Source organism: Anomalospiza imberbis, chromosome 1 (genome assembly GCF_031753505.1).
Source record: "Anomalospiza imberbis isolate Cuckoo-Finch-1a 21T00152 chromosome 1, ASM3175350v1, whole genome shotgun sequence".
NCBI lineage: Eukaryota > Metazoa > Chordata > Aves > Passeriformes > Viduidae > Anomalospiza > Anomalospiza imberbis.
In genome coordinates, this window is record NC_089681.1 from 88,331,086 (window position 1) to 88,356,278 (window position 25,193).

The following is a 25,193-nucleotide window of genomic DNA, read 5'->3' on the forward strand; positions in this document are numbered from 1 at the left end:
AGTAAGCCACCAACTTTTCCTGAATTTTTTTGTAGAAGAACCCAACATGAGCTCTCAAGTGTGGCTGAATTGTGAATTTTTTTTTTTGATTGGTACACAAAATACTTTTGATGCTGAAAGTTAGGTTGAAAGTTAACAATTATTCCTTTGTAGCAATCCCTTTTGAAGACGACAGTCCTATAGCTACAAGAAAACACTACACAGAGGGATAAATTCTGCTTTCAAGTCTATATTTTATATTAAACTATTCCACTGAATATGTAAGTATCCCTGTCCTTGCTTGATTTTTCTTCAAATAATCAGCAGCCTTTGGCATTTCACACCCTTCTTGCAGAAATTTTCAGTAATTTCTTCCTGAATGCTGATACTTGGTTCTGTTTTAGCCATTTGATACTTAAGTTTCTCAGAAAGCTTTTACATCTGTATTCACTGGTCAGAAACTGTTTGGCTGCTTTTTTGAAGTTTCCATCTTAATTCCTATCACAACATTTTCTAAACTATGTCACTTTTTCTTTTTTTTTTTTTCCTAGAAAACCACTGGTGTTCTCAGCTGTGGCTGTGCTGCCATATCCAGCAGGTTCATGGCAGGGCTGTGACCTGATGAAGAGCTCTTTCCCAGGCTGGTCTGAGAACACTAGTAATGGTGCTGGTTGCCTCCACCAAACCAAGTTTAGCACCAAGCACAGGGAAAACACCCAGGACATGCAAACACAGCTGCCTTGGGCCTGTCACAGGCTGCATTGCCTCATGTCATGCAGAGCTGTTGTTGGTTATTAAAGGCATCCATGCTCTCATGTTGGCAACCTACCAGACCTATCTTCTTCCAACTGAGCCTCAAGGCTTATTGTATCACAGCTCAAGAGAGACGTGCCTACATGCCTGCCCTAGCTGTGTGGCTTACAGTGTCAGTCAGACAGGTGATGTGGGGTAACTGGCCACTCTTGATCACGTATTTTGTGCCTGATTTAAGGGCCCCAGTAGATCCTAGGTCAGGAGAGCAATGCGTGTGACTGCCACGGAGCAATGGGGTTGAAACCTCAGCCTGATGACAGTCAGAAGAAATACTGTTTGCTGGGTCCCCACAGTTGGACCCATGACAGTGATACACCAAGAACTTGTAACAAATCCTGTGAGTCATTCCATCACTGCTTGACATCTCCATTTCCTATACCCTAGTGCTCAGAGGTAGCCCAATCACTTCCCCCAGTGACTCCTTCCTTCTTCAGCTTCATTCTCCACCTCTGTGTGGTCTGGGTAGGTAAGACACTTGTTGTAGGAAAGAACCTTGGTTTGTACCACCACACTGAAATCCATCCATCCTGGAGAACCAGCATTAGCATGGAGTGAGAGCCATTCTGTCATCAACTTCCATGAAGTAACTGCAAAGTTATGTTATAAAGAACGTGAGGTTCTGATCATCTCTGCAGAACATGCTGTGTGACAGACAGCCTTGCTTAGAGGTCTGTATCTTAGGGAGTGTGTTGAGTCATACAGTTGATAATCTAAATGTAAATAATAGTTGATATGTGTTAAAATAGGAATTTCATTAGCTGGAGGTTTTTAGACTTGAACAAATGATTTTTTTTTCATGTAATGCTGTAACATGCTTACTAGCTTTGACAGAGTGTTTCCCCTGATACAGAAATAGCAGATAATAATAAGCAAGCAGACAAGGTTATGCAGCAAGGGGGTATTTTAATCATCTTTGTTATGGAGAAGACAGGCCAGAGTGAGGTACCTCCTGGAAACAATCTACTTCACTGATACTTGGCTTCAACAGATTGACATCATCTCAAGAAAGAAAATAACTGTTTGCTATTCCTGTCATAGACTTCTTTCAATCACTGCGACAGATGTTTTAAGCATGTTGTTCCTCTGTTAGGTTTCTTTAGCAGTAAAAATACTGTGGTCTAAATATAGTTTAAATTGGTTGAGGTACCTTGTTTGAATATGATTCAAAATTGCATTATATGTGGTTTAAATCAGAGTGTAACAGGACAAAACCATTGGAAAGTCTAGTTAAGATAACTTCAAGCCTAGGTAGGAATTCTTATTCAATCATATTTAAAGTGAAATGCTATCTTTTTCTAATATATCTTACAACATGATTTAGGATGAACCTGGATAACATAGTGAACTCCCCCCGCTGCTCATTATTTGAAATTACCTTGGACAAAAAATGGGAAAAATACTTAGTTAAATAGTTCTTTTTTCCTGTATCTGCAATATTGTCTTTTGTGGCAACTGAATGTTCTACATCAGGAATACAAAGATTCTGTTATCCTTTTCCTTCAATGAAACAGAGTTTTGCGCTCAGGAACAATTATGATGGCTGAGATTAGAGAGAGAACCAGTACATATGCACAAGGTACCCATTACTTCTTTGGAGACTTTGGAAGCTGAGAAGGCTACGGTCCTTACGAACCCCCCTTTCCTCTGCCAGTGAGTTCAGTTCAAAGCTCTTCTCTGTCATCTTTCCCGCTCACTTGCTTCTGGGAGAGCTAACACAATGATGTAGGCAGAGTTCTGCTGAACCTGTTGATGGTAAATAGCTCCTCTTTTTCATTCTCCCACTCATTTTGTACCTTGATGATTGGTTGCTGCTCACCTGGCCCAATTTTTGAGACCACTGGGTTGGGAGCACAGCTTCCTGCCTGGAACTGAGTAATAGTGGTGTGACAGTAACTGCATTGGTGTGTATCCCTTCCAAGTGCAATTCCAGTCAGTGATGTTGATCAGGGGAATGCTCTTGTTTGGATACTGGCTGGCTGGAGCTTTCTGCTCCCTCTTTCTGACACGTATACAGATGAAGTTGCTAAATTGTGGTGTCTGGGACAAGGTGCTCTTTTGTTTCAAAAAATGATGAGTAAAGCAACAAAGTTCAAGGTTTATTTCATCACTTGGACTTTTACTCCAGTGATAGAGACTGGGAGTTCAACTTTAGAAAATTGAGATCCTCAGTTTGTAATCTGTTCTTGTTTCATTGCTAGCTAACATTATTTAGTAGACTGTTAAAATAATCCTCCAAGAAGGAAGTAAATGTAGGGAGATACAGGTGCAATGATTTCCAGTGCCTAATGACACTGACTGTTAGCATCCTTCATTTTGTGCTTGTTTTGGGGGGAGAAAAGAGAAGCTTATGTGCTGATCACACACTGCCAGGTCATTGCAGGGAATCTGGTGCCAGCAGTAACACTCTGTTCAAGGTCCTTCTTCTGTGGGAAAACTCATGGGTGGTTATCTTAAGCATCCAATTTTGAGCCTTCACAGGGGAGAGTGGTTCATGCATGCTTTTTCTTGAAGCCATTTGGGCCCTGCTAGGATCTCACATGAGGGGACATTTTCTTCTGGATTTGGCTTACAATTTTGGAGTTGGGATCATTCATATTGATCTTTGGTTTCAAGCTTCTTTGTGCAGCAGTGAAGGTTGTAGTTGTTTACTTAGTAATTTCATCATCGTACTTGTGTTGATTTAGTGCCCATAGGTATTTAAGCTGTGAGAACAGTGAAAAAGACTTTTACATCTAATTTTCCCCCTTTTTGTTCTTATAATTAAACAGATATTCTACAGCATTCACCCAAGGAGTCGCTCTGTAAAGTTCATGGTTAATTTCACTATCCATGGACAGTTGAATGCACTTTGGGGGCTTTTTTGCAACATGATCGTGGCCTTCTCTTAATGTTTCTGTGACAGTTTTATATACAGTTGGGTTTAGAATGAAAGAACAAAAGGATTCTTCAGCATTCAAACCGGCTGCCTAGGAAAGTGGTTGAGTCACCATCCCTGGAGGTATTTAAAAGATGTGTATACATGGCACTTAGGGACATAGCTTGTGGTGGACTTGTCAGCACTGTGTTAGCGTTTGGACTTGATGATCTTAGAGGTATTTCTAACCTAAATTATTAAATGGTTCTAAGATCCAACCTACTACTTCCTGAGTTTGCTCTCCTGATAGAAGGGCTAAGTCAGGCACGTCAGGAAAGTTGTGGTATCTGGGTTTCAAACTTCATCTCTTTTGACCACCTTCCATGCCAAGTATAGGAGCATGGTGAGACCTTTAGTTCTTGAAAGGTAGATTGGTTATTTAGGGACAAACATTTGAGATTATTCTTCATTTCTATTGTCCTTATTTGTTTATAATAGCAAGGCTTCCAGGAAGAAGATGCTGCCTTTAGTTCAGGATTTAGCAGGGCAAATTCCTTCAAGTGGGAAGTTACTTAGAGGTGAATGTAGCAGAAGTGCTCCTCTGCTTGTATCATTTAGATATACCTAATAAGGATGGGAAACACCCTGACCTTAAGGTAACCTTCTGCCCTCCTACTTTGCCATCTGTCTCAAGACCTACAAAAGATTTCACTGCTTCTCACACGCTCTTCTACCAAGGTTGTCTCCCAGACGGGGAAAAAGAAGTTACATAACAGTGTTTTCCTCCAAAACTATGTGTTATGGAATTCAACCAAGACCCTGATTTTAGCTCCAGTAGAAGTCTAAAACTGGCACAAATTGTTTTCCATGGTCCCTTTTTCTCTGTGTATAAAGCAAGTAAATGAACCGATAGTTTAGTATGTGGTGTAGAATATTCCTAAATAGCAGCAAAGGAGAATGGTTCTTGGGAAGGGCCACAGCCACCAATTCTAGTGAATTGGTTAGTGAGCTTTCCTTCTCCATCAGGGGATACAATTTCTTTGTCAGAAAACACCACTGGAGAGCTTGGAGGAGAGGAAATGTGCTGTGATACAGAAATGGAACCCATTTCAGATACGATACCCTCCTGTTGAACATTAATGAACTGCAGCAGTTGTATGTTAGGTTTGTGGCTTGTTACATATGCTTAGCTTGTCAAAAGTTTCTTGGGGCACTAAGGGCAGGCAGTGTCATTTGTGCAACAGGCAGAGCTCTCTGCCTGTGGATGTAACACTGACCTTACTTGAACTGATAAATAGCCATCTTATCCATGACCTTTAATAGCTGAAACGTGTACACCATCTACAGCCTTTTTCAGGTTTGCTTCAAAAGAGATCACTGGATAAAGCATATGTATGTATGCATGCAGTGCTCTGTGTGATCTTTTCTGGCTTGTAACAGCTCATCAAGAGAATTCCAGAGTTTAGGAGTAGCAGAGCAATCACTTTTCCACGTGCTCTTTCTTCCTCATGAAAGGTATTCATTCATAGGGATGCATGGTGTTGTGCAGCCAGCTGATCTTATAGAAAAAAAAATAAAACACGACATGATGTAATGTTGGGTTTTATCCTCTTAATGTAAAATAAGACTTACCTTCTGTTTGCATTCTCTGGTTTAATTTGAAAGAAGACAGAGACAATATTAAAATATAATGAGGGCAATTAATTTTGTGGTTCACAGTGGCTCAGATTTAGAAGAGAAAAACCCCTCCTTAATCAGCACAGTACTTAAGGGCTCCCTGTAAGAAGGTTGTGCTTAACCTTCAGCAAACGCTTATGGGCTGCCCTGAATAGTAATGGGTTTAAGCACATGCTTAAGTGTTTTCCTGAAGGAAGACCTAAGCATCTTCTCAACTGTTAGATTACAGCTTCATTTACCTTATTCATAAATCCCATCATCTGAGGCAAACTTCTCTTTCACCTCTTGGCCAGTATCTGGGTGTATAGATTTTTCCACCTCCGTTTGCCCTGCTTTCTGTGGCTCTCTTGCTGCAATCTGATCAGCCCAGGCTGACCTTCAGGGGTGCTACACATGGTTCGAGAGCCTGCGCGCATGGCTCCGATTGCACGATCAAAGTCCGTACCTTGCCTTTCATCTGCCGGCTCTCTGCCCTTCCCAGGGTTATTAATTTGAAGAACTCAAAGGCGCAACCCCTTTCTGCTGTGCCTGTTCCTCGGGAAGTAGGAATGGGAATTGCTGGGCTTGGCTGTGGTCAGTTTTCCATGGTGGGAGATGGGATTGAAGCGGGTTAAATCTGTACCAGCTGGTTCTTGGTTGGCTGTCGGAAATGCAGTGAAAAAAACCCAAAAAACAGGAGAGGGGGGAAAAAATCCCACACCAACCCTACAAAAAATATGGCGAGAGGGGAAAGAAGGAAAGAAAAAAGGGTGGGGGAAGGAGGAAACAAGAAGAAAGAGGGGAAAACAAAATAAAGAACGCAGAAAATGGGAAGAAAAAGGGGGAAAGAAAAGAGTAAATAGAGGTGTAAAGGGATAAAAAAGTAAATAAGAACAAGGAGACAAAGAAAATTAAAATGGGGGGAGTAAAACAAAAAAATGGAAAAAATAAAAGAGAAAAAAGGGCAAGAAGGGAAAAGGAGAAAAGAGGAGAAAGAATAATATCACGGGGGAAAGGGAGAAAATAGAGAAAAAAGAAGAGAAAGAAAAAGGAAGGAAAAAAAAAGGGGGGGGGGAGGGAAAGGGAAATAAAAAAAGGGGAGAACACCCCCCCAGCCGAGCCCGCCGCCCCCCAGCGCCGGCAGAGCCCCGGGCCGCAGAGCCCCGGGCCGCAGCCCCGGCCGGGCCGCCCCGGGGCCGCCGCGGGGCCCGGCCTTGCGCGGGGCCCGGCGCGCGCCTCTTGCGTAAGCGGCGGCCCCGCCGCCCTGCCGGTGGTGCCGTTGCCATGGCGAGATAGCGGGGGAGGATTCCTGGGATCCGTAAGCCGGGGGAGAGGGACAGATTACGTCTTAACCCGTCACTCCGCGGCGCCTAACGTGATGTGGCAGGGTCGCCCAGGTGTCCCGGGGGGGTGACCCGGCGGGTAGCTCCGGGCTGTTGCAGGCATCGTTTTAAATAAAATAAAGCTGGGGGGGGGGAGCGGGGGTGGCTCTCGGGGTAAGAGGATTAGATGCGTTCGCATGGGGGCCAGGATGAGAAAAATACTGCAAGGCTTGAGAGAGGTGGGTTTGAGGAATTGGCCTCGATGGAAACGGGAGGCATCATTCCTTATGAACATTCCTAGTGCCTGCTGAGAACTGCCTGGCAGGTGCTGGAAGGGGATTCTTTTAATTTTCATCTGCGTATTTTATTATCACATTTAGTTGTCAGCGTTTTAATTGTAAGATGTGCACATAAACACACCCTGAGAATCTCTAAGCAGCGAGTCCAAGTACCCAGCCCTATGCTGATACCGAGCCTAGATCAAATAATTGACAGATGTCTTTTACATGAATGGAAGGAATGACGGGAGAAGGCATCAGTGTCTGCTTGGGTAAGTTTCCTTTCCGTTATCTTAAATCATTATTAGTATTTTACCCCGTCTCTTCCTCAGTGTCAGAGTGGGAGCAATCAGCTCTGGTGGGGGTCTTCTTGTGCTTTTGATCTTCTCACTACTCTTTGCCTGCTAGAATTCCTAGAAGCAGGTGAGGATTTATTGAACCCTTTTGCCGTGGCCTCTTCTTTGTCGCTGCAAGGATGTCATTAGAGCAGGAAAAAACTTTATCAATTCCGATGTTTGATTTTAAATTTGGAAAAGATGATGCCTGGTCTAGAACTGAGTATGGAAAATACCTGTCTCCAAATTTAATGTGTTGTAAACATGTTTCTTAAGAGAGCAGCCCCTACCTGTGCTAATAATAATATTCATTGCCAGAAAACAGATGTGTGTGGGGAAAAAGTCTTAAGTGAATTTAACATTCTTAAACTGTTTTCCAGCAGTGGGGTAAGAAATGTAAGAGAGAATACTACTGGGAAATGAGCTTGAGTTACACCCACAGAGCATATATTGTACATTAGTTATAACCCTGTTGTTTTTGTTGCCTGCAATTAATTGAGTAATTTCTTCCATGACTGAAACTGCAGGTTAAGCATGTTTGCTTTGAAAGCCAGTCTTCTGAATTGAGATGGCTTTTGCACTTACCATATATTAAGAAGCTTTCGCAAAGTACATTTTGTGCGCTATGGTTCTGAATTCCTGAAAGGTGTCAGTGGGGGTTAATTCACTGTTACATAAACAGCCAATAACAGCTTCCGACTGTACTGGAATTGCTCTAAAATAGTTATTAGCTTCAAGGCCATTATGGAGGAAAAGGCATTTCACTTTTGCAGATATTATTTCTATGAAAAAAACAGAAATGGACTACAAGAACTCTGAACCACTGAAGTGAGGACACTGCTGTATAAATAGGCAAAGCTGTAGCATAGCTTTACCATTGGGTTTTACAACTCTGACAAGACCTTTACCTCCCAGTTATACTTGGACACCAACAAAATCTCAACCAAACCAGTTTTCCAGAAGCTGAGCATTTATTGTATGAAGACATTTGAGTAAAGCATCATTGCTTTAGTTAGCAAAGCCTGGCTGGTACCTGTGTGCATGCATGCTGATACTATAAAAAAGTAGAAGTCAGAGCTGGCCTCACAAAAAGCCAAATCTTAGAGCAGTACTGAACTGTGGGAGCACAGGGGCAGCACGGAGAGCCAGACGCTGGGGTTTATTGCAGCAGGGTTATGCAGCAGTTCAGCTCACTCCAGGTGGTGCAGGAAGGAGCTGAGAATCAGTTTCTGAGCTCCCTGCCTGGGAAGCAAGGGTGCCTGGAGGGTGGAAGATACGCCTGCAGCCATTTCTGGTGCCTTCTGGTTTTGAAACTTCCAGTGGGGAATTTGCTAGATAGTTTTGTTGCTGGAGTGTTTATTTAGCAAAGCAGGCCTGGTACCTGTTGAAGCAGCCTGCAAAATTGGCTCCGTGCTCTCTGGGCATGAGCAATTGTTGTTTGCTCAGAGAACTGGAAGCGTTTGGATATGAGAACTTTGCTTGTATTTAGACATCTTCGGTTGCCCCAAACTAGTTTACACCTTGACTTTTCAGGAGCTGGAAATACTGCTTCTGCTGCATTTCTAGAAGTAAAAGAGTACAGGAAGGGGTTTTATACGTAGTTCAGCTGGTTTTTGTGTATGACTGTTCATACTGACTGCTACTTTCCAAGAGATAAAGTAACTTTATGTTTTGGTTGTTTCAGCTATAGGATTTGACTCCTGTTTATTTTAAATGCAATGTTGTTCTGTATCACCAGCAAGTTATTTATTTAGGTGTCTGAGGGAAACACATGACTTGGCATTAGGCTTTCTTTTCCTCCCATCTCCCCTGACCCCAAAGTAGTTCAGCCTGAAACTTGATAAGTTAAGCGCAGTTACCTTGGCAAAATTATAAACAAATTAAAATGGATGAAGCCTGGCCATAAAATTATTGCGGATAGGCTGGAAAAATGCAGCTGAGAGCATTAATTGCTGCTACTTTCACTGCTACCTTTGACAGTGTAAGGTTTCAATAAGTAATTCTTCCTTGAAGGAAGGGGAACATGCCATGTCATCTGTTTCACTTCTGAAGCCTTTCTGAAGTTCCCTGGATTTATGACTTGTGTTAATCAATGTTGTGTAGGTAATTCTTTCAGATATTTTCACTTTTCTGGTATGGAACCAGTCTATCCCTGTATCTTTATTTTGGTATATGTGTGCTTGTCACAGGGAATTACATGTCTTTGCACTGTTTAAAAATGGCAGACCCTTACTACAGTCAATATAGTTTTAATGGAATTAATGGCATTTTAAATTAAGAAGAATTTTTGCTCATTTGTCTGTTATGGACCATAACTTGATTACAACCCCCAGCAGTGCTGATGGCCCTGGAGATGATCGATGACAGGACACAGCACATGCTGGAGGATCAGCTGTTAGTGTTGCTTCATCCAGTCCTGCTTATGTTGTGAAAAGACATTTAGGAGGTGCCTAGAGCTCAACAGTGGAATTTATTTAGAGGGAGATTTCAGAAGAACACCAAGCATAAGTCTTCCCATATTTGCAAGGTTTTTTTGTGATATTAAATCTGATGGTGCACATTTTTGTAGTCTATTTTACCAAAAGTGATCCTAAACATTTGCAAATTGTCTTTCATCCAGGAGGTGGGTAATACAGCAAGACTGAGAAGCAGGGATAAGGCTTTTGAATCTTAATGAAGCTAGCTCAGCCAGAGGGGATGTGTCAGCTGGGAGGCAGAGCTCTCTTTAAAGAACCACATGGGTTTCTTTTGGTGTGTTCTAAGTGTCCATTTGAGACCCTCTGCAGGATTATCATACTTCTTCAGTCTTTACTTGTTTGGGTTTTATATATTATAAAGTATATGGTTGTGAACCACTTCATACTGAACACAGTATTCATTCTGGTTTAACATCCATGCCTTATTATATGTCTTTATCATCATTGCAAGATAAATATCAGGGCTTTATGACTTATTATTAAGTTTTATCTTTAAAGATCATTTTCTAAGAGATTGAAATGGGTTGTTACCTCACCTAGGAGTTATGAGTGTGATTGTCAGGAACACCTGAGAGTTGAGTTAGCTGAATGCTGTTTTAATTGGCAGGAGATTACCAGTTTCTATGGGAAAATGAATTAGTTAAAACCTGTCACAAAGGCCTTTTGAAAATTCTCAACTGCATTATGAAGATTGTTGATTTTGAAATTAATTACTACAAGTTGGAAGAAGAGGGTACTTTCTAAATACCCCAATTTTGCATTATCTGTACAATAATTGGTTTACACTGTATTTAGGAGACACATGCAAAACAGCTGTGTTTTTGCAAAAGGGTTTTAGTAGTAGCTTTGCGTGGGCCCACTCTGAGACAATCTGATAAGGTCTGATTTTCAGAAACCCCCTGCTGAAAACCAGGCTGGTTTAAGAGAACTGTGGTTCGGCACTTTGATTCATTAGCTGTTTTGGAAGTCTCCGGTCTCACTAGTTAGTATTACCTGTCAGAATGTGTAAGGGCAGGAGGAGTTTGTGGCTACTCTTGGATGCAATAATAATACCTGATGAGACACTGGCAATAGTTGCTTGGAGAAGCAGTGGATGCCCCATCTCTGGCAGTGTTCAAGGCCAGGTTGGATAAGTCTTTGAGCAGCCTGATCCAGTGGAAGGTGTCCCTGCCCATTGCAGGGGCGTTGGAACTAGATGATCTTTAAGGTCCCTTCCAACCCAAAACATTCCATGATTCTATGAAATAGCAAAAAAAGCTGCCTTTAAATTTTTGTGTATCGTTGGAAAGGGCACTGGTAAATGAGAAGATAGGCTCAGGAGGGCAGGCAAGCGGTTAACTCTAGAGTATCTCTATGTAAGTAGTTGGCAATAAAGTATCTAAATATCTCTGTAAGTCTTCATGTGTGCAGCCACTATGTTCCTTAGGAATAAAATTATCTTTCCAATAAATTCTTGGAGCATGGGAATCTTCTTTTATGGACTGAAACTATAAAGTACACAGGAAGGTTGTGTTGGACATTGGTACCAAACTCACATATTCCATGACAAGTTCCTAAACCCAGAGACCAGACTTCCCCTCACTAAGAAATTCCCTCACCTCTCCATCATCATCCCACACATTCTCTTTTGCCTTCACATCACTGAGCTATGTGGTCAAAAACAAGAATCCCCTTCCCTTTTCCCTCTTGCCTTAAAAGAGGGAATTTTGAGCTTTTGGTAGGTGACTTGCTGCCTGCTGTTTTTACTGCTCTGTGCCTGGACATTTTCCAAGGCAATCAGTCCTGACTTTCATCTACACCCTGGGGATTCCACAGGTGCAATGGAGAAGTGAACCTTTGTGTGAGATTTGGCTGGTTTGCAGTCTCTTGCCACAGGGGAATGGAAGTAATAACAAGGGAGTTCCCACAGATAGATGGGTGTTGTGAGGTTATGCCAGGAAGTTTTGGTTTCCTAATAAAATTGAAAGACCAATTTCTGCTTCTCTTAAAATCCTTGGGAACTTTATAATCAGCCTGAGCACTCTCTGAATTTTGGTGAGGAGTCAAATGCTCACCTGAGACTGGAGCATGGGGTTGGGGAAGGCATTTCAGCTTCATCTAAGTCTAATTTATTCCGTGTGAGATATTCACCTGTGTGTGCCTGCATACTGCTGCAAGGGATGGGTGGATGTATAGCAAAGAAAAAGCCCTGCATTTTGACATCCATAAATGGCTACAATGGCTACAATGTTGTTAGTGCAAAAAGTAAAACATATCCCTATCGAAATTGCTTAAAACAGATGTGTTTTCAGAAGGAGTCCCCTAACAGTAGTAAATTTGTTCACAGATTGGAATAAGCAATAGATGTTAAATCCACTCCTATTAAGTGTGTGCCAAGCCATTCATTGTGGGTTTGTCAGATGACCTTCAGTGTAGATTTGTTCTGTACTCAAACATCTACAATTAAAGTTCATTGATATTAGATTCATAGGACAGTGTTGACATTATTTTTAGAAGAGTGATTTTGTTTTCTTTTATAACTTGTATTTAATGAGAGAAAACCTACAAAAACTAAAATGTTAGAAAACTCAAAACTTGTCATATTTATACAGTTTTTCAGTTTTTCTGAAATTATGTGCATTAAATGAGGGATTCATTGTTATAAATTTTACATACTTGGTACTGAATTTGAATTTTCAAAGTCTGAATGACCTCTTGTTTAAATTATTAAAAGACTTGAAAGAAAGCTTTGGACAAATGTTTTTTGAGGTTTTTTGTTGTGTTTTTTAAGGAAAGATGAAACTGTTCATTCCAGAAATAATTTTGTATTGTAAAGGTTGCTGAAGCTCATCCTTTGCACAAATACATTAAATTTTGGTAGTGGTTTTTTGTTGTGGTGTTTTTTTTTTTTTTTTTTTTTGTCAGATTCCCTCTGGCAGCATCTTTCTGTCATCTCCATGGGAGCTTACTGTTTTAGGGAAAGATAGGTATCAGCCGTCATATACTATAGCCAAATGATGTGTCTTTTGGTAGTATTTGAATAGGAGAAGTGGCCAGTACATCATTAAAGAAAATTTAATTTATTCCAGCATTTTGAATTGATTTCAAAATGCTGGAATATCTTAATAAGAGTCCCAGTATTGACTCTGGATTTAGGAGTCCATGTGCCTTAACAGTGTGTTTCCTAACCATGACGTGTTTCAATTTATTTTGCTCAGATTTTATGGATATACATTACTTGTTTTGGGGATAAGTGTGAGGATAATGTGCCATGGAATGCATTTTAATCTCCAGTTGACATTTATTGTCAGCCTGTTTTCTTAAAACCTATATATAGGGGGAATTTCAGGTGAGAGCATATGGATTGATATGTTTGATCTGGTTCTTGTTATGCAGGATTTGCTGTATAATACTTAAAGCCCCTTTGATAATACAGCACAGAGTTTCTTATTGGCCTGTACAAGGTATTCCCAAAATGTGTTTGCTAGTGTGGTTTAGTGCAGGATTCAGGTTTTCCTTGGCATTATGTCTTAGGAAGCTTTACTGTTGCATTGTTTGTTTTCAAATTTTATTTCTTAAATATTAATTAGATGTGATGTAAAGCAAAAATTTGTAAATTAACATGGCAAACCATCTCAAATCTGAGCTAGAAATAAAATATTTGAGCTAGAAATGAAATAAAATTTTGTTTTGCTCTAAGTCTGGTTGATCTGTATGAGACAGAAGGTATCATTTCCTGGTGTGTATCTTCAGCAATCAGCAGTGAAACAGCAGACTGATTGGTTATTTACTTTTTATTTTCTCTCCCATAGATCTTATGTCAACAGCACTCAAGCGGAGTGTAGCATGGTTATTTTTACTGTGTCTTTATTGGTTGCACAGATTAAAACATGAGCAGTTTTATGGAGGTTGCCTTTTTGCATCCTGACAACTTCATATTTGTTCTTGTCTCTATTAAAACATTTTTAATTTCTCTCAGACAGCTTAACCTTTTTCTTCTGCTTCAGATAATGACAAAGACAAATATTTGTCAACATCCTTTCAACTTGATGCATTCACAGCTCTGTCAGTATCTTGGGGGTCTGGAAAAATGTTTCTGACCCTTCCTGTAGCCAAGGTGGTGGCCAGATGTGGGAATGCCCATCTCTGCTTCCACCTCTGCAGCAGTTCTAGTGGTGATGTGCAGCTGCCCTGGCATCACCACCAGCCCTGAGGGCCACCTGGGAAGCTTGCTTTACTGACACACTCTCCCAAAGCCCTGAGTCGCTGTGGGAGCATGGCAAAGAGCAGGCTGCAGGTTGGGTATGTTTCACATCTTCCTTTCTCCTAGGGTATTGTTCCAGACCTATTAGCTGTCATCAGGTGTAACATAGCAACAAAGCAGGCAAATTCTACGGTACATCCAAACCCAGTATAGCTGTGGAGTTCCACCCTTTTGCTTTGGATAAAATGATCAGAAATAGTATTTGGAGGGAAAGAATGCACATCACCTGAACAGACAGATTGCCTTTGTCAGGATGTGTAGGGTCTTGAGCAGAGATACGGGTTTTGGGAATCTGCAATGCTTGTGAAATAGAAACAGTATTTTTTAAGAGTATGGATAAGTTAAACTTCTTAGGAGGAAGGGACTAAGTATTTTTTTCCCTTTTATATGTATTCGGCACACTGCTCAGGAAATATAGCCCTAATCCTTCCCTAGCAGACTGTGATATGATCACCAAGTGATTTCCCCATGTCTCCTTCAGACCTGTGTGATTAAAAACCTACGTGTGTGATTAAGATCTTACATCAGCATTGGAATAATTTGTATTCCTTCATGCTTTCAGCTATTCAGGTTGTCAGTAAAAACGGCCTATTTCTACCAACATGTGATCAGAGATTTTTGTCGCACTCTGCCTGGCACAGACCTAGTGATGCTGGATGTGACTGGTACCTACACAGAATGTTCCTGCCGTGTCTTTTCCTGAATGTGTGCCCAAAGGGAAGCTTTCCATGGTTTTTGAATGGTCTTTAGCTGAAGACTTGTTCAGGAGGCAGAAGGTATTTTAAGGAAACTGTGGTAGGTACAAATCCTGGTAATAAGGCTCTTGTGGTCTGTGCAGTGCTGCCTGACAGATCTGTATTTGATTTCACTGATGGCCTTTCAAATGCAGAGTTAGATTCTTCCACATGTTATTGCAGCTGAAAAATTGCAGGTATCTCCCCACAGAAGGCCCCATTGCCTTTTCCTGGGCAAATACTCCCTTATTTGTTCATATCCTGCTCTTTCTCTTTCAAAATGAGTTGAAGTGTTTAATTTAGGAAGAACACAGTCAAGTATTTTGTGCTGTGAGATGGCAGAAGGGGTGTTTGTTCCTGTTGTGGGGCTTGCTGGCGTAGGTGTCTTCTGTGGCTTTGGAAGGAATGTTCAGCAGATACTTGATGACCTTCTGTAGGAGGAAAATAGGTGCACAGGTGAAAATGGAGGAGGTTCTTGTGAATGTCGAGGTCTCTTGCAAGTCTGGAGCTCAGCCTACGTTTCAGTACATAGAGAGAGAGTTGTGCTGCCAAGAAATTAATGTCTCTTTTACTGGGATAGTGAGAGTCTCAGTGCACCACATTCAGAGCACTTCTATGGCTTTACTTAAAGACCTAGGTTTGAAAAAACCAAAAATGTTCCAGCTGGAAAGGAACTGATTTTTCTTTAAAAAAAAAAAAAAAAAGCCTTAGAGCGCCTTGGGTGTGTTGGGTAATTGTGTACTCAAGAAACGCACTTACATAAGTGAAGACACTCCTGTAACCCTCGACTGCCAGGAAGGCAGGCACTGCAGAAAATCCACTCATCAAAGAGAAACCTCCAGTAGGTGCAGAAGGGGAGGAGAACCTTTGTTCTTTGTGCTGTATTTATTCACCAAGAGAAGTTGTCTTTGGCGTGTGCTTGGCACCAGAGGATTCTCGTTTTTTATCCTGAGGAGCTGCTTTTTCTTGTCAGTGTTGCGGGTAGGTTTCCTTTCCTAACGCGGAAGGGGAGAGGTGGGTATTTTCCAGAGTTCATCACACGGCTTCGTCCCCGCTGGTTGAAGAGCCCAGCAGAGCACCTTCTGGAGGCAGGGTACGACTCAGAAGCAAAGTCCTGGGCAGCAGCTCTGGTGGGTTCCATTCCAGTGCTGTTTGATGAGAGATGGGAAAGATAGGGGAGGATGTAGAGGTGGCATGCAGCAGGGCACAGGGTGCAGGATATAGGTCTGGGTTCTTTAGTTCAGTAAGGAAAGCCCACACAGATGGGAAGGGACTTAATACAAGAGCATTAGTGATAGGACAAGGGGTAATGACTTTAAATCAAAAGAGGGTGAATTTATATTAGATATAAAGAAGAAATTATTTACTGTGAGGGTGGTGAGATATTGGAACAGATTACCCAGAGAGGTGTTGGGTGCACCATCTCTAGAAACAGTCAAGGTCAGGTTGGATGGGGCTCTGAGCAAGCTGATCTCCTTAAGATGTCCCTGCTCAATGCAGGGGATTGCATTAGGTGATCTCTGAAGGTCCCTTCCAACCCAAACTATTTTATGATTCTGGCACATGCTCAGTAAATATGGTCCTAATCCTTCACTAGCAGACTGTGATATGAACAGCAGTGATTTCCAGATCTGCCTCTCATGCTTAACAGTGTGCATTTAGGGGAGTTCTAAAACAAGGACGCTTTCTGGGCAAAACTAGGCTATACTGTATTTACCAAGTAAGCACATTTTCCATTAATGTAGTTTATAAAACATACAAACAGACCTTTGTGTTTGCTTACATTGCTTATGGTACAAATGTCAAATTTAAATGCATGTGAAACTTTATTTCATATGTTTATTTCAAATGTAATTTGATTTTACTGTGAAAACATTTCAGGAGTTAAGTTTGAGATGTGTGACAGAACAGCAAAGATATTTAATACTTAGCTTAATTTAGAAAAATGACCTTTTGGAGGAAAAAAACGTGCTTGTCAAAAATATACTGATGAATTAATTTTTTGTGATGCCAGTATGATAGCTGACTTTTGAGAGCAACCTTAAAGATAATGAGTTTTATTTTTATCTTAGATCTGTCTGATTGTAGTGCCTCTCACAAATCAAGTCACTTTACTGACTTCTATGGCTATAAATACATAGCAAAATTTGGAAGCAAAAAAGAGCAACCAGAAAAAACCCAAACAGAAACAAAAAATGCCAACCCCAACAAAATTAAACCAAATCAGAACAACGCAAATCTGACCCAGTGTGGAGGAATACTTGGGATTTTGAATGACATTGCAGTTGTAAGATCAGTATCCCCTTTCATCACCACCACCTCCCCATTCCCCATCTATAAACCACCCTTGCAATACTATCTAGAAATACCAGCAATGTAATCAGTTTTTATATGTCCCTAATAGAAATGTGGTAGCAATGCTGTCTTAGAAAATACTAACTTTGTTTCCCGAGACTGGCAACTGTTTCCAGAGACATGTCAATGACTTTTATTTTGTAGCAATCTACAAGGAATTTGAAAGCATTTTTAGTACTTCTTGTAGGTTTCTGACTGCTTAAATTGATTTATGTTTAGAACCTAATCTTGCTCACTTTGACAAAGCTGGCAGCTTTAGTGGGTTTATTTGTGCAGATAGAGTGAGAAAGATTCAGCTTTTGATATAAATACTTTAGCTTTCTGGTTTCTGAGAACTATTTTCTTACAGTTAATTATGCATTCTTAAAAATGTGTACATTCATAGGCATATGTAGAGGGAGACATGGCAGCTTAGTTTGCAAAATATTGAGCTTCGTTTTGCCTATCAATGTTTTTAATTTTAGTCAGAGCAATCTCCAAAATGTTAAGACAGATCAAGACTTAGATGTCATGTCATATATATTGTCACATGTAGCACTGTAAAATGTATAAGCATAGCTATTACTGGAACATAAGTATGTTGCAAAACATTGTTTTAAACATTTTCACTAGGTTGGTTCAAAATGGTCCTTTGAGGTTCATTTGGGGAAGGACAGATGTCAAAACAGGAGCTGGCTTTGTGTTCTTGTGGGCCATGGGTGGCTGTCAGGTGGAGGGGAGAACATGGGAGATGACTCAGCATGGATGGGCCTGGGAATGGGTTTGTGAAAGCTAAAATATTGCAAAACAATAATTCCTTTCCATGCTTGAATTATATTAATTGAGATGGTTTGAAATAAAGTGGTGCCAACTGGAAACAGCTTACAAATTTAAAAGTCTGTATTGTTTAAAAGAAATACTGAAGTGTCAGTGATCAGGTGTGCTTCTGACTACAGCTGAAGTGTTTGTATCAGCAAACAAGAGAATGTGAATTCATCAGTCTACAAATTTGCATTTTGGGTGAGATGTGACCATAAAAATGCATGGTAAAACTACATGGGTTTACCTTAATCATTAAATCTTAGTAGTAATTTAATTTTCTTAATTTAATTTAACTTAATTTTCTGGTGTAAAAATGTCATCTTAGTTATTTGGGTTGAGTATCAAATTTGCTGAAAATACCTTTAGCTGCAAGCTGCTGTTGAAAATAGACACGCTCCTCTTGCTGTTTGATCGCTGTGGTTGTGATGGAGTTGGTGAGCAGCAGTCACTGTCATGTTTTGGTGGTTACACTGAGGTCACTCCCAGCTGGGCTTGGGAAGCAAGAGTTACAGAGCTTCGGTTTGGTCTTCTATTCCACTAATGCTCAGTTTGACCTTCCCTGTATCATTTATTGTTTAATATACCCTTATTTCAAATATTCCTTACCTCTCTGTAAATTAAACTGCTGTAAACTTTCAGATTCTTCTCACTGGGAATCATCTACAGGCTTTGTAGATGATTCCCTTTGTATTTGTATTGCTCTTTGAACTTTTTTTTTATTTCTGATATAGTTGTATTGTCTGTATTTTTCCAGAAGCAGCCTAATATTTTTTCTGTAAAGACTGACCCTTCCTACAAAGAATTAAAAAAATAAACCAGCAAAGTGCCCAGGAATGAACTTTATGTGCTATGTGGTTATTTTCAGAGAGTCATCAAGACCTGCAGGTCAATTCTTCAGCACCACAGACCAAAAGATCATAAATTGAATGTTATGAGTAGTTTAAAAAGATACAGGGATTTGACCTATTTCTTTCTTTATGTATTTCAGTGCTTTGATTGTGGCTTTTTATCTTAGCATTCTTGTTGTAACAAAGCATTACAGGTACAAACACTTTCCCGTAGTCCAAAATTTAGGCTGCTAATGTGCTGGTTGGGCTGCATTCCTCCAGCTGTCCTGTAAGAAGGTGACTCGAAAGGTATGACAGCCTGTAGTTCAGCTGGGAATTAAACCAGGAAATTAAACTATTTGAATGCTCAGAACTATATCCTGGTAATAATTTTTATCGGATTTTCCATATTTAAGTCCTAATTTTTCAAGGGGTATTTAATGAGTGCCACTGGATTTGTCCCTGCTTTTGTGTTAAATTTGGAGTGATAATTTCCAAATTTTCTGTTTACTGTAGCACATGAGGTAATGAAATTGGAGCCACCAAAATCTTAAAGATCATCTACTACGAGTGTGAAAATTTTATCTAGATGATAATTGGTAATTAAGGTTGGATTCTGTTACTGAATCCTGGCTTGAGGTTAATGAATAGTGGTTGAGTATTCAATTTGAATAAAGCATAATTTCTAGAAGTTCTTAAAAATAAAACTGTCTTCATTTAATATGGTTGGAAGTAATTACTAAAATGGTTAAATGAAAACTAAAGTATTTAAAGACCTAAACTAGAAACTTGATATGAATGGAAAGGGTATGGGATGTGAGGTTGACTTTTGGATGTGGTTAATTTATTGATTCTTTTATTTCTTTCTCTGAAAGTATTCTGTGCTTAAAATTTATTCTACAGCATGAAACCATAAGCCAAATACTTGACAATCTATAAGAAATTGGTTAGTCTTGTCTCAGAATTAACCCAAGATTATTCAGTTTGTATTTATGAATTGTAGCTACAGAAAATAAGAAGCTGTACAGAAAGACTGCCCAAGATATGAAAGCATCCAGGTCATTTGCTGTAAGAGCATTTATTTTAATTAAATTTAGTCACTGATAAAGTATTGTCCATTGTTTTGTTAAAAAGGGAAAAGAAATGGGAAATAATGTGTTTAGTATTTTCCTACTTGCTGTGATTTCTCCTAAGTAGATTCCTCAAAATATGAACTGATCTATCATTTTCTCAGGAAAAAGGAAGCAAAAGAAGCAAATAATTTCAGTGAATCATTTCTACAGTGTAGCCACTTTTTATATGCCTTGTATTGTACTTAGTAATATTTTTCTTTTTTTTTTTTTTCCCTGTGCTATCTTTTATGCTGCATTTGTTCTCCTGTGTTATTTCCTTCTCTCATCAGTTTCCACATGGAGCAAACTATTCCTATTTTTGAGTATGATAAAGAATGAGAGGAAAATGAGGTCTCCTTCAAGTCAGAGCCATCAGAAGCCTTTGACCTACTCTAGTTCACACTGGCAGTAACAGATCTGTGCATTTGGTGGATGCCCACAACTCACAGCCCTAAATATCAGCACCAGGTGAATCTGGTGGCTATAGGTGGGAGGAACTTGGTCTTGCTGATGTGATTCTGGCTGAGGAGGGGTTGGCGAGTGAGAAAACCTGAGAGAGGCTGAGGAGCACGGAGTCCAGCCTTTCTTCTGTTTCTTCTGTGCTAGAAAATCCAGTCATTCCTGCAGTTTTGTGTGATGATTCGTAACAATGAGCAAAGTGAATTTGGAGAAGATTATAAGTGGAGAAGAGTAAGTCTTAGGGAAGCAACATTTGTTCCTTGGCAGGCCATCACTATGATTTCTTAACTTGGTTGAAATGTTCAAGATGTAAGCTTTAGTGAGAAGTTGGCCAAGCCTTTTCCCTCAACACATCTCCAGGTGCTCAGGCCCGGGAGACTCAGTGGTTTACTAATCACTGTGAACCTCCTCAAAACAGAAATCGAGAGAGCAAGAGAGGTCATCCAGTTGGCCTTGTTCTCTGTCTTCCTTCCCCTCCTTGTGCAAATGAAGTTTCCAGTGTTCCTTTCCTTCTTATTAACCATGCACAATTTTTATCTCAGCCTTTCTCTGCCAGGAAATATAGAAACTTCAAGCAGGAATTTATTTTAGCTGAACTGTTGGGGAAAAAAAGAGAAAAATACTTCTGTAAACAGGTACAACATTTAAAACTGAAATAAATAGATTAGAGTATATTTAGGGGAAGGGAGGACATGCCCTTTAAAATCTGAATAGTTCAGGAAATTTGGGTCTGTTTCTTGAATCATTAATTTTAGTGCTACCAAGAAAATGTCCGAACAAACTTAATAAAAACAAAACCAAAAAGCAGTTTCAGGACATTCTACTGGGTTCTCATTTTCATTGTTTTAGTCAAGTGTCACATTCTGATAATCTCTTCTCCCACCCACCAAATTTTCCAGAAGTCATTGTTCCAACAAAACAAAAAAAATCTTACTGTAAATTAGTTAATGAAGTTGCATGTAATTATTTCTACTCTGTTGTGGCATGGGGTCAACTAATGTAAAATCTTTATGTCAAAGACCAAAAAAAAAATTTCTTTGAGCACTTGAAATCCTTGGATGTTCACTTTGGCACATGGTTTTTGAAGTAAGCTCCCTCCAGGTTGAATTGTTCACTTCCAAATGCAGGAGCAGGATGGTGTGTGCAGCAGCTTGCTGTGGCTTTCTCCCCCACGTTCCTCACCGCCCCCTCATCTTCAATCAGACAGCACAAAATTGAGCATGAATTCTAAATAAAACAGAGAAAAAACACTTGGGTGATGTTCACATTGCAGAGTGCCATCATTTCGTAGGTGTTTAAGAAGTAGCTCATTAATTATCTTCCTAAGCTTGCAAGTGCAGAAATAAAATTTCACCACTGTGCCTAGCAAAAGAAGGGAAGAGGGCTGGGTTTTCGATTGGTGTAGATTTTACTTGTTGGGTTTTTTTAAATAATTCATAGTAGCTTTCTGTTCCATAGCAATAAGAACTGTACTTCTTGTGGGACAAGGTAAATGTGAATTGATCTATAAAATTTTTTCTTCATCTTTCAAAACACCTCATAGCATATTCATAATATACTTAACTATCTGCACTGCCATATTTGTTTTCTATTATTTATTTACCGTACAAAACTTTCTCAGCTACTTGTAATAACTAGGGATTTTTGTATAAAAGTCAATGAGCTAAATTTGCAGTGTCAGTATTCCAGGATATTTTTTTCCAAGAGCTGATTTCTTATCCAAGGGTATCTTGGAGATAATCAAAATAGGAATGCCAGATACTTCAGCCTCCCTTCTTTTATTTCCTGGGAGAGAATGTATTGTCTTTCATGGAGTGGAAGAGAAATGTCATTTTAGGGTTTTTTCTTCAGATTTGGTGCTGATTACTGTCTCGGGCAAATTTTTTAAAAACTCCCAGCCCTCCTTGAAGTGAGAGAAAGAAAAACAATTTTGGTTGGGACTCTGCTTTGGAGGATTGATTAAAGATTTCACTGTTCTATTCCCTTTCTGTATAAATTCAGTTGTCTCTGCTCCCTTTTAGTGGATTTGTATGATCTGAGCAATTTTGACTTCTTGCAGTGGTCACAAACATGGGTACTGCTGTCCATATGGGTGAGCCAGGGTGGGCAGGGTGTCTGTGGGTGAAACCAGGAGCAGGGAGACTGCAGCAGGGGTGGCCCTGGGACTAGCCTCTCTTCTTGGCTCCCAGGACCAACTGGAGCAGGCATGGAGGAGGAGAGATAGAGCTGGCTGTGCTGGAGACAGGTTTTAACAAGTACTTTGGGACCAGCACAATCCTGCTCCAAACAGAAATCTTCTTGGAGAACAGAAGCAGAGGAGAGCTTGAAAATGGCTCATATGGTTTGTAGGGTAGCCAGGTTAGTGCTTAAAGCCGAGCACAGCCTCAGCACAACACAACCTGGTGTGTGGTTGTGACCAGAAATTATCCCTTCATAATGATGTGAACTGTCCTTTCAGTACCGAACATCTCCCTGGCACACCTGATTTCCTCACTGAAAGCCTGCTGATTGGTCCCCTCCTTCCCCAAGTCATTCCTTGGGGTGTGTCTGGGAAAATTTGGATGCTGTAGTGTAATCACCACACCACTAACTTGCTCTGCTTAGGGTCTGCCAAAACACAGGCAGGGCATGAACAGTTTCTGGGGAAATGGTTTATCCTCCCTCCTGCCATCTTTGTCAGGAATAGCACATGGGTTGGAAAAGACCCACATGCTCACTGGGATACTCTAGACCTAGTTTTTGACTCAGGTATTGAAGGAGGATGGGAGCAGATAGAGGATAACAGTAAAATGAGCCAGTGAAATGAGATATTGGCTTAATATGTATCACCACCAATTTATAATTTGACCAGGGGAAAGAACATGAACTCCCTAGGGCTGTTTGGTTTGTAAGCCTCTTAAAGTGGCTAAGCCCCTGTTCCTGGCTGCAGCACACTGCTAACATGAAAAATGTCATATATTTGTGCCTTTGCTAAAGTTTTGTGTTTCAGGTACACTTAGTTCTACATCAGCTTGTATTGACTATCTTTTCAAAGGTGTTTTTCATTTTGTGAATCTGGTTTCGATGTTGGTTTTTCACTTTAAAGCTGTAGCTAGTAATGTTTCATTTGGCATGTAAAATTCAGGGCAAAAATAGAAAATTACTATGGAAAAGTAAGCTTACAAAGTCTGTAGAGCAAGGTCTAGTATAGCGAGCGATTGGTGGATTTTTAGGTTTTTTTGTTTTCTAGCACTAAGACTCGCTGATGCTGTTATGACAGTTCGTATGTTAGACTGACATTAAGACTCACTAAGTTCTTGGAAAAACAAGTAAGCAAACAATGAGATACCTTAGTCAAGTTAATGAAAAACTCTGACTTTTCGCTTAATGCTTAGTCATGCTAAAAGAGTGATTTTATATTTGAAGATATCACTTTGCAGCCCAGTTGGAAGAGGATTTACTGACTAGCATAAAAAGGCAGCTGCCCTTCAGTGTGGAAAAGCCCCAAGCTGTGTGTTGGAGTTGGTCCAGTTGTTGAGGTATCACATGAAGATGCTCCAGCACAGGCAGGAGCTGGTGAGGAAGGAGTATGCAGGGTGGCTGGAGGTGGCGACCCAGAGGCGCTTTGTACTTTGGGCTGTACATGGTGTAGGAATTACAGTGTTTGGGCAGGCTGGATTTTAACGACAGGTTGGAAATAAGGGCAGGGTTTTAAAGAAGACACAGTATCAAGTGAACATCCCCAATATAGCCCAGCAGAAAAATCCCTTGTGTGTAAATTTACTGAGAGGCTGATATTTACACATTTTGCAGTCAATATCTGCTCCTTAGCAGGCAAACATTGCCTGCTGTTTTACAGTTAATAGAAATGTGCTACTGTCAATTCCCATTTGCTTGAGTGATCTGGGAAAAGAGCAGGAAGTGACAATGTTGCTGATTTGATGGAAGTTATCAAGGGAGATGAAGATGAAGATGCAAATGAAATTGCGCAGGATTTCAAAATGACATTAGGTTGCTGTGCAACCAAATTGCAAAAATGACGAATGAAATTCAGTGCAGATAAATGTGATGTCCATAGCAAAATTATTTAAACTTTTCATTTAAATTGGGTTGCTTGTTAACACTTGGGCATGAGATCTGGGGGTCATTTATGTGGCAAAGTCACGTATACTTGCTAGCTGTCAAAAAGCAAATAAAGCATTAGGAATATTTATGGCAGTAGTACAGAAAAACATATCTGTCATAGTAGCATCTGTCATGGTGTGCCTTCATTTCTAACAGTGGGATCAATTCTGATGTCTTCCTTCTAATTGTCTTTCCCTTCTTCACTTCCACATCCAAAGAGGATAAAATAGCACCGCAAAAGCTGCCAGAGGTCGTAAGTCTGTTGAACAGTTTTTGTGTAAGGAATGACTTACATAGATGAGGCCGTTTGAAGTTTGAAGAAAGATGTGAAAAGCAGTATGAAAAGCTCCCATATATTCATATGATACTTGGAGAAACTAATGTAGGAATAATATGTGGGACCCATGAAGTTTAAGAACAGCTCCTGGGGCTCACTTCAGAGCTGCCTGGTTTCAGAAGCTGCAACTTACTCCTCTGCTTTTCCCTCAACTTCCGCTGTCAGCTGCCTTTGGAGGCAAGATGTTGGGCTGGACTTCTGGCTTGTCTTGTGGGCTTTCGATTTGTTTTGGTTTTTTGCTAGTCATCAAAAACTTCCTTTTTCATTAGCCAGCAGTACTATTTATTGTCCATCTTAATATCAGGTAACTATAAGAACTTCAGTATCCAAAGTCCTACTAAAGATCTCATATTTTAAACCATTTCTATAGACACTTTAGAATCTCAATAAAGAGATAGTTTTTTAGGGTATATGCTAATCTTAAGAAAATTAATCTCTGCTTCAACAGGGTTTTTGGTGCTGTAGGTTCCTTGTGCTGAATGCATCTCCTTACCTGATGTCTGTTGG

The 25,193-nt window shown here is 40.2% G+C and overlaps 1 protein-coding gene and 1 long non-coding RNA gene across 2 annotated transcripts in view; one reads left to right on the forward strand and one right to left on the reverse strand.

Annotated features, from left to right (window-relative positions):
• Positions 1 to 506: 506 nt before the first annotated feature.
• On the reverse strand, positions 507 to 6,009 carry LOC137479218 (uncharacterized). The gene is made up of 2 exons (XR_011002052.1): positions 5,563 to 6,009; positions 507 to 5,204 (listed from the first exon to the last, which is right to left on the reverse strand). It is a non-coding gene; the product is annotated as an uncharacterized lncRNA (long non-coding RNA).
• A 1,134-nt stretch (positions 6,010 to 7,143) lies between these two features.
• The window catches only part of HIVEP1 (HIVEP zinc finger 1), a 77,019-nt gene continuing 58,969 nt past the window's right edge, over positions 7,144 to 25,193 (forward strand). The window contains 5 exon segments of the mRNA XM_068186231.1: positions 7,144 to 7,174; positions 15,439 to 15,530; positions 15,532 to 15,602; positions 15,604 to 15,672; positions 15,674 to 15,705. Of these exon segments, the coding sequence (XP_068042332.1) occupies positions 7,144 to 7,174; positions 15,439 to 15,530; positions 15,532 to 15,602; positions 15,604 to 15,672; positions 15,674 to 15,705 (295 nt within the window).